This window comes from Carcharodon carcharias, chromosome 18, assembly GCF_017639515.1.
Source record: "Carcharodon carcharias isolate sCarCar2 chromosome 18, sCarCar2.pri, whole genome shotgun sequence".
NCBI lineage: Eukaryota > Metazoa > Chordata > Chondrichthyes > Lamniformes > Lamnidae > Carcharodon > Carcharodon carcharias.
Window position 1 is genome coordinate 22,371,409 of NC_054484.1, and position 14,117 is coordinate 22,385,525.

Consider the following 14,117-nt stretch of genomic DNA (forward strand, 5'->3'; position numbering starts at 1 on the left):
ATTCTAGGAAAGTAACTTGTATGTTGACCACATGCAAAAAACCACAAATTGAAGGCTTGAAAGCTATTGAAAAGCTGCATAAATATGGGACTCGGATTATTTTTCCAGTGCTCGAATGTATATATAAGTTGTCCTGAGACACATTTTATCCTGCACCAAGTCCCATTCACCTGACACCCTTGTCTTTGCTGGCATGTATTGCCTCTCCCTATCTCTGCAACATCTTCCAGCCCGACAACCCTCCTTTCCTGGAACTTTTCTCTAACCTTTGTGCATTCCTGTCCCCTTAATTGGCAAACATGGCTTCAGCTGGTCAGGCCTCATGGTTGGGAGTCTGCTTCTTAAAGCCTCTGGCCTCTCCACCTCTTTCTCCCCCTTTGAAGCCCTCCTTAAAATCAATTCTTGCCAGTGCTCCTGATGTTCTTTTTTTTAAGCTCAGTGCTCATTTTTGCCTGGTTGTTTTGGGGCATTTTTCTATATCAGAGATGCTACATTTAAGACAAGTTACTAATTTATACATCCTCTAGATCCATCTTTGTTTCTTTACTTGCAAAATTATAATCTCCTTTTGTTTTGCACCATTATCCCTTCTGTCATTTAATCTCTTGCATTCCACCATCACAGACCTTCCCTTTTGTTTTCCCCCTCCACTTTTCCTTTGCCTCTGTAGTTGCTCAAAACATGTTAAACCACTTCACAGCTCTGACAAGGTCATTAACCTGAAACGTTGGGCAGAATTTAATGGTCATGGCAGGGTGCCTGTCCACTGGCTGGAAAACTGCGACAACTCTACCGAGACCATTTCCAGGAGACCTGAAGGGATTTAAGCCCAATCAGGCACCTACCTGATCAGTGTTGAGCTTTCCGATTACCGTGAAGGGAATTCCTGCCTCGCTCACCTTCCCCACTCCTGTAAACCCTGAAGGAGAATGGGTATCCCGCTTCCCAAAGCTGCTGGCCGATCAGAGGCTGGCAACTCTCTGAAATCGGCGGTGCTACCAGGCGCGAGGGCCACTTCCAGTATTGCGGTGTGGCCTACACCATGGATCAATGCTGAAGCCCCAGGAAAAAGGTGAACCTGGTGGGTTTGCTGCATCAAGATGAGGCAACCCAAGCAAGGGGGAGGAGGAGTGCCTAACAAGACGGAACACCCATTGCCAACCTACAGACCTATCTTGCAGAGTTTTCCTGGTTGTAGGCCTGCATGTTGTTGCCCCCATCTGCCGCTGGTTAAATACTAGCAGTGGCAGGTTGAGGACCTTAAATGATCACTTAAGGGTCTCGATTGATCTTCAGGCATGAAGACTGTTCTCGAGTTTTCCAGTCCTGGACTAAATTGGAGGAAGGGGGAAAGGCAGTGGGATCTCCAACCCGCATCTTTACACCTGCTCACACTGCCTTTACTGCCTCCAAACCCACCTTTGTTGGCGGTGGGGGCAGGGGGCCGTTAAATTCCACCTTTTAACTCTGTTTCTCTCTCACCAGATTCTGCCTGACCTACTGAGTATTTTCAACACCTTCTGATTTTATTTGAAATACAAGTTAATATTATTTAATTTTACAAACATTTGTTTGCTGGAAGAATGTATGCTGAAGATGGACAGAAAAGAAAATTGTAATTTATGTACAGTTCTTTTCATTTCTATTGCACAGATTAATTGTGATCTTGACAATGCCATTGATATGATTGAAAAGGCAGGAGAATTTAACTCTCTGCGTGCGGAGGTGAACTCTGGAACAAAACGGTCACGAATGGCAGCTATTGCAATTACCTGTTTTCAGTGTAAGTAGTCTGAGAACTGTACAGCATTAATGGAGAATACCCACATTCATCCTGGTATGTTATACTTAAAGTGCAAGTCAGCATGACAGGTGGTGAGGTCTGGAACATTGGCTGTGGGGTCTGTAAAATGTCACATATCATTTACACCAACGTGATGCCCCACTTGTAATGTGGCAAATTAATACTTTTAATTTTACTTTAATTTAACTTTAAATACATTTATTTATTTTGTTATGGCACGGCTGATGGTAGAGGCCAAGCTGCCCAAATCCCAGAGGGAAACGTGAAACAACTGCCTAAACGGTTTTTGCAATTTGTATAGTATGAAGAGAGGTTCTGAAATCAGGAAATGATGTCCCCAACTACTTGCGATGATTCTACAGTAAAGTAAGCAATTATTAAAAGAATAAAGGGGAAAAAAAACACAATTAAACTTAAACACAAGAATGGCTTCACACAGTAAACAGTACTTTAAAACAGTTCTGCAAGATCTTAACTACCTTCAGAGCTAACCTTCCCCTTTTCTGTTCAGCAACTACCCTTACAAATTTTAAAAGATATAGAATTCCAGTAATTTTTACCACACGGTGCCTTTTTTCCTTAGAGTGTCCTCTGAGGCTGATGGCAACTGGGCAGGCCTGGCCTTGTTCACACTGTCTTCTTGGAGATCTGCTCAGCTATCCTGCTGTCTTCTGGGAGATCTGACCAGCTACCCCCCACTTGGGCATCAGTATTTCTTTAAATGCATCCCTTCCCTTTGATCCCTCTTGTCTCAACCAGCCTCTTCAAAAATGCTTTCTCAAGAATTGATTAAACTCGTTTTGTTCCCCTAGCTCGTAGACTTGTAAAAACAAACTTACCCTATCTTTAAGATAAGATAAACTTTACTTTCTTATACCTTTTACAACCTGCATATATTCTCCTCTGGACTAAAACAACTCAATTCAAAAACACTCCTGTTGTTGCTTTATGTAAAACTCTGAAGTTCCTCTTGGTTTGTTAACATATCAAAACTACTACTTCCTGTTGGCTTCAGACTCTTGCATTCACTCTGGCTCTTAATCCAATTACCATATTTACACCCCCAACAGCTTGTCTTCCAGTACATAAGAAATATGACAGGGTTATTAACAGAAAAAAAATTACAGTTTGTTTTCTTGACAAAGCATAGAACAATTAAATGGAGAAAGATGTTATTATTGGTTATTATTGAGGACAGGAGGAAGTGGTGGCATAGTGGTATTGTCACAGGACTAATATCCTAGAGACTCAGGGTAATGCTCTGGGGACCTGGGTTCGAATCCCAACTTGGCAGATGGTGAAATTTGAATCCAATAAAAATCTGGAATTAAAAGTCTGATGATGACCATGAAACCATTGCCAGTTGTCGCAAAAAACCATCTGGTTCACTCATGTCCTTTAGGGAAGGAAATCTGCCACCCTTACCTAATCTGGCCTTCAAGTGACTCCAGACCCACAGCAATGTGGTTGACTCTTAAAATGCCCTCTGAACAAGGCAGCTCACCACCACCTTCTCAAGGGCAATTAGGCATGGGAAATAAATGCTGGCCTAGCCAGCGATGCCCACATCTCATGAATTAAGAAAAAAGACAGGATGATTAAATGGGCAGAAACATAGAAAATATAAAAGTGTGAAAGGCTGCACTTTGGATCGATGAATATGGAAAGACAGTATACTATAAATTGCACGATTTTGAATAGTGTAGATGAGCAGAAGAGATCTTGGTGTCCACATACACAAATCCTTAAAAGGTGGCAGGGCAAGTGATAAGGTAGTTTTAAAAAAAATGTGGGTCACTTTGCTTTTATTTTCTGAATCATGCAAGAACTTTATATATCACTGGTTAGGCCTCTGCTAGAGTAATGTGCACATTTCTGGGCACCACCCTTCAGGAAATATATAAAGGCCTAAGGAAGGGTATAGACGGAGTTCGCAAGGATGCTACCAGGAATAACAAACTTCAGTTATGAGGAGAGATTGGAAAAGTTAGGATTATTCTCCTTGGAACAAAAGTCAGAGACCATTTAAATAGAGGTTTTCAAGGCGAAGAGAAGTTTGATAGAGAAAAGCTATTGCCTCTGAAGGTGGGTCAATAAACAGGCAATAGGTTTAAAATCAGAGGGAAAAGATCCACAGTGGAAATGAAGAGAGTTGTTTGAATCTGCAACACTCTACCTGAAAAAGTGGTGGTAGCTGGTTCCATAAATAATTTTAAAAGTGAGTTGTGAGTAGGAGAAAACGAAAAACTTACAGGATTATGGACAGAAAGCAGAGGTGTTTGAAAGGTAGGAAAGGCCAAAGAGCCAACAAAGGCACCATGTGCCAAATAGCCGCCTACTGTGTTCTAAGTTTCTATAATTATATTTAAAAAGACAGACAACTACTCATGAACTTAAAAATGTGAAATTCCTATGAATTGCTTAAAAAAAAAATTCAGATCTACTACTAATGATGCCTCTAACAGATTTCTATAGAAGCACAAATACAGTTAATTTAGAACTCCACCCCGCAACAGCTCAATTCCATCATCCAATATTGTTGTCTGGCGCACTGACCTCTGCCTCGCGGAGGCCTGAGCATCAACTCACAGACACTTCCTCCTACCTCTCCCTGGACCATGACCCCACCACTGAACATCAAGCCATTGTTTCCGGGACTGTCACTGACCTTATCTCCTCTGGAGATCTTCCTCCCACAGCTTCCAACCTGATAGTCGCCCAACCTCGGATGGCCCGCTTCCACCTCCTACCCAAAATCCACAAACAGAACTGTCCCGGTAGACCGATCGTGTTAGCCTGCTCCTGCTCCAGGAACTCATTTCTCGTTATCTTGACTCATTTCTCTCTCCCCTTGTCCAGTCCCTTCCCACCTACATCTGTGATTCCTCTGACACCTTATGTCACATCAACAATTTCCAGTTCCCTGGCACCAACAGTTCCCTGGCACCAACCGCTTCCTCTTCACCATGGACGTCCAATCCCTCTACACCTCCATCCCCCACCAGGATGGTCTGAGGGCCCTTAGCTTCTTCCTCGAACAGAGGCCCGAACAATCCCCATCCACCACTACTCTCCTCTGTCTGGCTGAACTTGTTCTCACACTGAACAATTTCTCCTTTAACTCCTCTCACTTCCTCCAAATAAAAGGTGTGGCTATGGGTACCCGCATGGGCCCCAGCTATGCCTGTCTCTTTATGGGGTATGTGGAACATTCCTTGTTGCAGTCCTACTCCGGCCCCCTTCCACAACTCTTTCTCCGGTACATCGATGATTACTTCAGTGCTGCTTCGTGCTCTCATCGGGACTTGGAAAATGTATTAATTTTGCTTCCAATCTCCACCCCTCCATCATTTTCACTTGGTCCATCTCTGACACTTCCCTTCCCTTCCTTGACCTCTCTGTCTCAATTTCTGGTGATAGACTGTCCACTAATATCCATTACAAGCCTACCGACTCCCACAGCTACCTCGACTACAGCTCCTCACACCCTGCTTCCTGTAAGGGTTCCATCCCATTCTCTCAGTTCCTTCGCCTCCATCGCATCTGTTCTGATGATGCTACCTTCAAAAACAGTTCCTCTGACAAGTCCTCCTTCTTCCTTAACCGAGGTTTTCCACCCATGGTGGTTGACAGGGCCCTCAACCGTGTCCGGCCCATCTCCCGCGCATCCGCCCTCACGCCTTCTCCTCCCTCCCAGAAACATGATAGGGTCCCCCTTGTCCTCACTTATCACCCCACCAGCCTCCGCATTCAAAGGATCATCCTCCGCCATTTCCGCCAACTCCAGCATGATGCCACCACCAAGCACATCTTCCCTTCACCCCCCCCCCCCCCCCACCCCTGTGGCATTCCGTAAGGATTGTTCTGTCTGGGACACCCTGGTCCACTCCTTCATCACCCCTTACTCCTCAACACCCATCTATGGCACCTCCCCATGCCCACGCAAAAGATGCAACGCCTGCCCCTTCCTCTCTCCTCACCGTCCAAGGGCCCAAACACTCCTTTCAAGTGAAGCAGCATTTCACTTGCATTTCCCCCAACTTAGTCTACTGCATTCGTTGCTCCCAATGCGGTCTCTCTACATTGGAGAGACCAAATATAAACTGGGCGACCGCTTTGCAGAACACCTGCGGTCTGTCCGCAAGAATGACCCAAACCTCCCTGTCACTTGCCATTTTAACACTCCACCCTGCTCTCTTGCCCACATGTCTGTCCTTGGCTTGCTGCCTTGTTCCAGTGAAGCCCAACGCAAACTGGAGGAACAGCACCTCATCTTCCGACTAGGCACTTTACAGCCTTCCAGACTGAATATTGAATTCAACAACTTTAGATCTTGACCTCCCACCTCCATCCCCACCCCCTTTCAGTTTCTTCCCCCTTCCTTTTGTTTTTTCCAATAATTTATAGAGATATTTCTTTTCCCACCTATTTCCATTATTTTTAAATCTTTTATGCTCTGCTAGTCTTTCCACCCCAACCCCACTAGAGCTGTACCTTGAGTGCCCTACCATCCGTTCTTAATTAGCACATTCGTTTAGATAATATCACTACCTTCAACACCTTTGTGTTCTTTTGCTTGTGACATCTTTTGATGATCTGCTCCTATCACTGCTTGCTTGTCCCTACAACCACACCACCCCCCGCCCCCACTTCTCTCTTCCTCTCCCCCCCCCCACCCCTCCACCTTAAACCAGCTTATATTTCACCCCTCTCCTTATATTTACTCAGTTCTGTGGAAGGGTCATGAGGACTTGAAACGTCAATTCTTTTCTTCTCCGCCGATGCTGCCAGACCTACTGAGTTTTTCCAGGTAATTCTGTTTTTGTTTTGAATTTCCAGCATCCGTAGTTTTTTGTTTTTATCCAATACGACAAGCCTTTCCTACCTCCACTTTGACGCTCATTTACAAATCCTTTCATTACTTCATTTCTGTAAACATCCCACCTCTGTAACCTCCTATATCCATCCTCTTTCTTTCTCTACTTCTCTTTCTGGATTCTTGGGATTCGAACCCGAGCCCCCAGAGAATTCTGGTTCTGATGAAGAGTCATATGGACTCAAAACGTTAACTCCGAAGATGCTGTCAGACCCGCTAAGTTTTTACAACTATTTTTGTTTTTGTTTCAGGTTTCCAGCATCTGCAGTATTTTGCTTTTACCCCAGAGAATTATCCTGGGTCTCTGGGATACTAGTCCAGTAATAAAATCTGTCTATGTCATCCTGAAGCCTACATCTATCCTGACCACCACCATGTTGCTAAGTTTCATATCATCTGCAAACTTTATAATATTGCTCCCTAAATCCGTTTAGGTTCTGATAAATATTGAAGAATAATGGTCCCAGAACTGACCTTGGGGGACGCCAGTGCCAACCACCTCCCTGTTTGAAAAACATCCATCTGCATCACCCTCTGCTTCCTTTCACACAACCAATTCTGTATCCATACCACCCACTTTCCACTTAATTCTATGGCCTTCCATCTTCTTAGCAAACCACCTGTGGGGCACTTTGTCAAATGCCTTATTCAATTGACATCTATTGATGATCGATCAACCTCCTCTGATACTTCATCAAAGAATTCAATCAAGTTAGTTGGCACAGTTTGCCTTGAACAAATCAGAGCTGGCTCACCTTGATTTTTTTTTTAAATTAATTCACGGGATGTGGGCTTTGCTGGCTGAGTCAGCATTTATTGCCCATCCTTAGTTGTCCTTGAGAAAGTGGTGGCGAGCTGTCGTCTTGAACCGCTGCAGCCCATGCCTTTCCAATTGAAATGTTATTCTTGACCCTGATCAAGTGCTCAATAACTTCCTCACTATTGTTATACCAATCTGTAGTTGCCTGGTTTATCCTTTTCCCATTTCTTGTATATTATTTATGGAATAACATTAAACATCCCTGCAGTCTTCTGGTGCTACTCATGCATCCAATGAGCGTCCTAGGATGCGTTTCGTTCAGACCAGATGACTTAGCAATTTTCAGTAATGTTAGTCTTTTTTCTATTACTATCCTGTCCATAACTTCCCTTTCCTCTTTTATTGTGAACTTCATATCATCTAATTCCTTTGCGAAGGGCAAATGCAGTCTTCCAATTCAATCTAACAGCCATGTCCTTTGCTGCTATATGAATATTTCCCTTTGCATCCTGTCACGAGGCTATGCCCCTTTATTTTAGAAAATATGATTTTTAAACTTTTAACTGACGAGAAATTTTGCAAGTTCAACTGATACAGAGCAAACTGCTTAAAATGCAAGGCCACATTCCAAGGTAAAGGTGAGAAACAATCTAACCACCCTCCAGGGAATGTGTAGAGAGAAACATTTCCCATAACCCAGACACCCATTGAAACTCCTAACTGTCTGAGGAAAAGACATTAAAAACAAAAAGTACTGGATATTGAAATAATGGCTGCCACAGACAGACATGCCCAAAACCTCTTGGACACATTAGGTGAAGTATTTCCAGGCAAAGCAGCCCATGGAGATTGCAAGTGGCACAGGCGGTGTCAAGGAAGCCTTTAGCAGAGGAAACAGGCTGAAGGCTGCTCTCGCTCTCTCCTTCTCTCTCCTTTGGAATAAGTGTGTCATCTGGTTGGAGAAGCCAACTCTACCAGAAACCCACCAGAGAACCGAGATCTCATAATAATTGCAACATCTACATCTGACCGCATCCAAGAACTAGCTAACACAAATTGGCCAATGTGTTTTAAAATCTACGCTACTAGCGCAAGTAAATTACATTTAACAGCATATTCTTTTACCTTTTTTGTATTGGACTCTAACTCCCCTTATTTCTGATGCCTATGTATATAAGAGTGTGTGTGTCCCCAAGTGACTCCATGAGGGCCGTATGCTTGACGTCACACTTTTTTATTATTTTTCTTGGGTTTAGTGGTTAATAAATTTGCCCTTTGACTCAACAAAACCTTGTTTGATTGACTCTACATTGCTCACAGCTTAAATAGTTAAATCCATTCTGATTTGGAAAAGGCATATCCTGGTGAAAAAGTAACTTGAACCTTTGTTGTAACTAACTGAGGAGGTTGAAGAGAGCGGAGCCAGTTCACCCCTTCCCACCTGGTTGTAACAATCCTAATGGGCCCAATTCCCCCCATCCCCATCCCCTCAACTAATCTTTACGCTTTATATATTTATATGTTCCACTTTCTGCTCATACTTTGACCCTGACTTACCACTGTTACTGACTCTCTCTGCTACTTGTTCTCCTGCTTTTTTCTGTTGGCCTCTCACACTGTTACCTCTCATGCTCACCCTCTCTGCTCCATTCCAGATTTATCTTGGAATTGTTGATAGTGACATGCATAATTGCATCACTTGGCCACATGATACATGTCTGCTTTATAACAGCTGTTGGCAACTCTTGAACTTTCCCTCATAAATTTATCTTCTACTCCCACCCCACCCAAATGGGGGTAGGTATCCGATCCCTGTCCAGTATCTCCCACAGCTGAAATTGGGAACTTGCTATGCGGTTATCAACCACTGTAGAGCATTTCTGCTCTGATGTTATTGTGTAAGCCAGCTGTGACTTAGTTTGGAATCTGTTTAAATTTAAAGTTTAGTTCCTGTATATGTTTCCAATTTTTTGTACTACTTTTTTTCATCCTCTACTGAAAGTTTCAATTCTTGTTGGACGTGGTGCCATGTATGTCAGGCCTGCTCTCTTACCTAAGTGGCTATTTGTGCGTGCGCTTACAGAGCAAGCATTTCATGTGGGAGGCATTGTAGCTGAGTGCAGTTGCACGCAGCTGAAATTATGTCCTAGTAGGGGGCATAGGTAGTGAGACAAGGTGTCCCTACTGCCTCCCTACACCATCAGCCAACTTAACTTAGACTGGAAAGCGAAGTTGGGACCTTGAGGCCTGCAGATCTCACCTACTTGCCACCAGTTGGACTGTCAGAAACCTGACTGTGCGAATTGCGAAGGAACAATGTTTATTTTCAACTTTTTTTTCTTCTTGCAGATGTATATCTTTGTAAAGGTGGTGAGAATATTCCTAAGTTAGTGCCAAAGAGAGAGGACCAGGTATGTAGAAAGAGAGTAAAGAATTCTGTCACAAGGTTTTGTGCTGCCAAATGCTGAGCTGCAAAGTTTTCAGCAGAAATATACTAAAGAATTTTCCTCAGGTATAAATATTACCTCTCTTTTCAATGACCATTGCTGTGAAGGCTCATGCTCTTTTTCATCACTGTTCTTAATGTTGGAATTATCTCCTTTGTTTCTGTATTATTGTAAAAAGAGGCATGCTGTTGAAGCTTTTCATCTTGCTCTCATCAGGACCGAATCACAAGGATACAAAATTTCAATGAGAACAATAATTTATCTTGCATGAGAAGGGATGCTGATTGGTTGGCAAATGGATTCTGATTGCTAGAGGCATTGCCATGGAGAATGCACCAAAAAACATTCCCCAACCTTTTGTTTAGTTGAGAAAGGTGCAATATTTGGACATATTCTTTGTTTGCAAAGGATAGGGCCCTGCATGTGAATATATGTAGCTTCTAATACACAAGTGAGCCACATTGTGGACCCAACTGGGTATTTGATAAACAACAAAATCACTATGCAATTCTAACATTTATTGAACTTACTCTTCGGGCATGGGGAGAAAGTGGGAAAAGTGGAAAGTGGAAACCTTTGTTGAGATGCAATTCTAGATTTCCCGTTCTTATGATTTTTACAGGTGCTGCTAATACATTAACTATTGCATTTCTATTGCTATCTTGAAATAAATCAGAGCCAGTAAATCTGGAGTTTATATCTGCTTGTAGGAGGTACGCCTGTGATTTATTTTTAGTAATATACTTTATAGAAAAACATTTTAGTTTGATTCATTGATATTAAAAATTGCAGTGACTGAGGTGTCTGCAACATATTTTAACATCTCAATTCTCTTTTCACTATTTCAGAAAAGTGAAGAATATCGAAAGAGAGGCAATGAAGAATTTAAAAATGAAAACTATGAAGCTGCTGTAAACTGGTACTCCAAGGCGATTGATTTAAGGTACTTGAGCTAGAGCATGAACTTCACTTATTCATTTGTGCAGAGTGATGTTTTATAAGTTGCCTTGTTATCAGTTTTGTTCTGTGCTGTTCAAAATGATTGGGAAAAAAACCTTTAATAACAGTAGAAAAAATCTCCAAACTAGCATACAACATGAATTAATTTTAATTCTCTTTTTAGCTACCACTCTTTTAAAACTTTTACAGTCTGATGCAGTGCAGCATACAGAGGATTAATTGTTAATTGATCTCCTCTAGCAAATCTTTATTACAAACTGCTAAAGTTAACCCATGTTTTCAGCAGTAGCTTCTCCAGTGTCTCTTTTACTTTATAGGTGAAGAATATTACTTAATTTCTTGTAAGCAGTTGTCTCATAGGAATTAAATTATCCCAAGACTGCAAAAGTTAAAATAAAAGCTCTGTAGGAGCTTATGGTTTTGAAGCTCTGTTTTTCTTAGCTAGAGTTAAATTGTAGATTAATGATTACATTAATTTTCAATCTCTTTCAGACCTGACCATCAAATTCTATATGGAAATCGAGCTCTCTGCTTTTCACGAATTGAAAATTACACGTAAGTTTGAAAAATTATAATAACTAAGTACTATATTTGAATGCTAAGTGATGTTTAAGTGGTTGAAACGAGCCCATTTAGGAATGTCATTCTAAACCTTATGATTTTCTTTTGTTGGGTTCAGGAAGCAAAAAGTCTCACTTTAGATCTTCACTGAAGTTTCAACAAGATACAGCAAAATACATTGGAAAAAAGGAATAATTAAACTTGAAGCACCCTGGCTCTTAATGGAAATTTGTGTAGTGTTGTTCTGCTATACCTTAAAAAAGAGACTTGTATTTATATAACACCTTTCACAGCCCCAGGAGGTCCCAAAATGCTTTACAACCAATTAAATACTTTTGAAATGTAGTGACTATTGTCATGGAGGAGACCCAGTAGAAAGAAATCACATAAGCACTCCTAAAGTCCAGCAGCAGCCTCTTTTCAACCTAAATGATTGGTGCATGTTGCTTGGAAAATTCTCTCATTTCATGTTTCAGAATCTTTCCAGTTACTTCTGCCCTAAAGGGTTAGCAAGTTTATCCAGTATCTAGCTGAGCATCCCAATCAGAAAGGCCTAAATTCAATGCCCAGTTTTTGACTTTAGCTGATTTCAACTGTGGCTGTTGTAGGGATGGTGTTCTAACTCAGAACCTTTGGGTTATGGAGAAGAAACTCAACCAAGCATCCTGTTTCTGCCGGCTATCCAGCAATCTTTGTTGGAAGTAGGTTGAGTTTTTCAACAACAAGAATGTTGCAACACAGAAACGGGCCATTTAACCCTTTGCTGCCTCTGTTTTTTTCTATTCTACTCTTCCCTACCATTTAAATTCTGGCAAAATACATCCCTCCATTTCACTTTTTTTTAAAAATAAAATCTTGACAGTGATAAGCTTTGTGATAAGGTTATCCATTTCCTTAGTGTATCCAAGGTGAGTTGCTGAAATATGAAGCTTTGTAATCTAAATTCTAGAGTGTTGCATTTTTTCAGCAGAGGGGAAAGGTGTACAGGAAACTGAACTGAATGGTTGCACTGCTCAAGAGGCAGTTATTGTGAAGAGATTTTGTTTTTAAATGAACTTTTTAAATTAAACATATACTTGGGAGAAATACCTGAAGACCAAGCCTTGACCAATTCTTTGGGCTTCATAGAAATTTGCCAAATTGGTTCTTTTTACCTAGTTTTGGCCTATTCATTCAGTCATTCAAAGCACACATTATGCAAATTGCAAATATTTAACTTGAGTTTGATATTTTTAATGTACTTCTCCAGGTTAAAACCCATAGTTGAGTAAGAGACTCTAGAGAAGCGGTTCTGCACAAATCAGCATTTTTTTGTAATGAGTGATGAGCAAATTGTTAGTGCAATGTTAGCTCTGCCCTATACCAAACTTAAAATGTTATCAGAAGCTGTGTATTGTTTGAGTTGCACAAGGGCAAGGAGCAACCAAATAGCTACCAAACCAGTTTTGGGTTGGGTGTGACTACATTTTTAAACCTGTTCCACACGACAGATTGATTAACATGGAATAGTTGGATGATGAAGTGTACCTGCATAGTGCATCCGTTTTGTACTGAACACGTTGCACGTTTGCTTTTTTTTCTCTCCTTCCTCTCCTGAAGGTGTTTACTCTTTGCTGAGACATGCTTCTAATGGCAGTGGCAGCGCACCAGTATCTTTAACTTAAAGTGAATTTGTTGCAGTGTTTTTACTAATTATCACCAGAAAAATTTGCTATTTAGTTGTCAATCCTTTTATCAGTTGAAAGGGTTGTTTGAGAGTATTTTTATTTTTCTTTATAGGAAAGCACTTGGTGATGGAAAGCGAGCGATAGTCTTGAAACCTAATTGGCCCAAGGTTAGTTTTTTCTGTTTACGGTTCTCTCCCTTCTGCCCTACCCACTGTCATGTATACATCATTATATCCTGCTTAATGTAGTTTTTTAATTTCTTGGAGATGACGCATTGAGAACAAACTTCTGCTGAAGCAAAAAACGTAGTGCTATTACTGGAATCAGTCTACAAAATACTGGAAAATGCAAATTTTGATGACATTTACATCCAGATCTTATTCAAATTATATAGCTCATAAGGATGGCATGAACAGAAAACATAATGGAGAGATGTAATTTGTGGCATTTATTATAACATATTTGAATTGATAATGCTTTATGGCTTTTAGGATCATTTTGTTGTATCCTGTGGCTCTATCATGGTGCTCAAAGCTAACCTTAATATTGCTAATTTCTATAATTCTTTTCAGCATTAGAATTTAAACTAATCCTAGTTAGTACATGTTTGTTCAAGACCAAGTTTCAGGAATTGTTTCAATACCTTATGAAATTATTAATTAGTTACAATGTGAAGCTGACCTGGATCACTCATGACCTTCCCACTTTTGAGTAATGTGGCAATCTCATATTCGCTTTCTGACCCCTTCCAGTGGATTTTTTTTTTAATTCTAGTGTCTTTTTGAGGAAATATATTATAACAACCCTTCTGCAAATGTTCTTAAAGAACTTAGAAGGTCTCACTCTCAGTTCTTTTTGGTTGGCTGCAACAGGCCTCTTAGACTTTTGTTTACTTGATCCAGCAGAGAGATTATGGGATAACTGAACAAAATATTTCTCTTATTAATTCGTGGGATGTGGGCATCGTTGGCAAAGCCAGCATTTATTGCCCATCCTTAATTGCCCTCGAAGGTGAGTGAGCTGCCTTCTTGAATCATTGCCG

The 14,117-nt window shown here is 41.2% G+C and overlaps 1 protein-coding gene across 3 annotated transcripts in view; it reads left to right on the forward strand.

Moving 5' to 3' along the window:
• Window positions 1-14,117, forward strand: part of ttc3 (tetratricopeptide repeat domain 3) — a 125,204-nt gene that overhangs the window by 22,261 nt on the left and 88,826 nt on the right. For all 3 annotated transcript variants that reach the window (XM_041211142.1, XM_041211141.1, XM_041211143.1), the window contains exons 7-11: window positions 1,654-1,783; window positions 9,790-9,851; window positions 10,736-10,830; window positions 11,340-11,402; window positions 13,188-13,242. In XM_041211142.1, coding sequence (XP_041067076.1) covers window positions 1,654-1,783; window positions 9,790-9,851; window positions 10,736-10,830; window positions 11,340-11,402; window positions 13,188-13,242 — 405 coding nt within the window. The remainder of the gene's footprint in view (window positions 1-1,653; window positions 1,784-9,789; window positions 9,852-10,735; window positions 10,831-11,339; window positions 11,403-13,187; window positions 13,243-14,117) is intronic.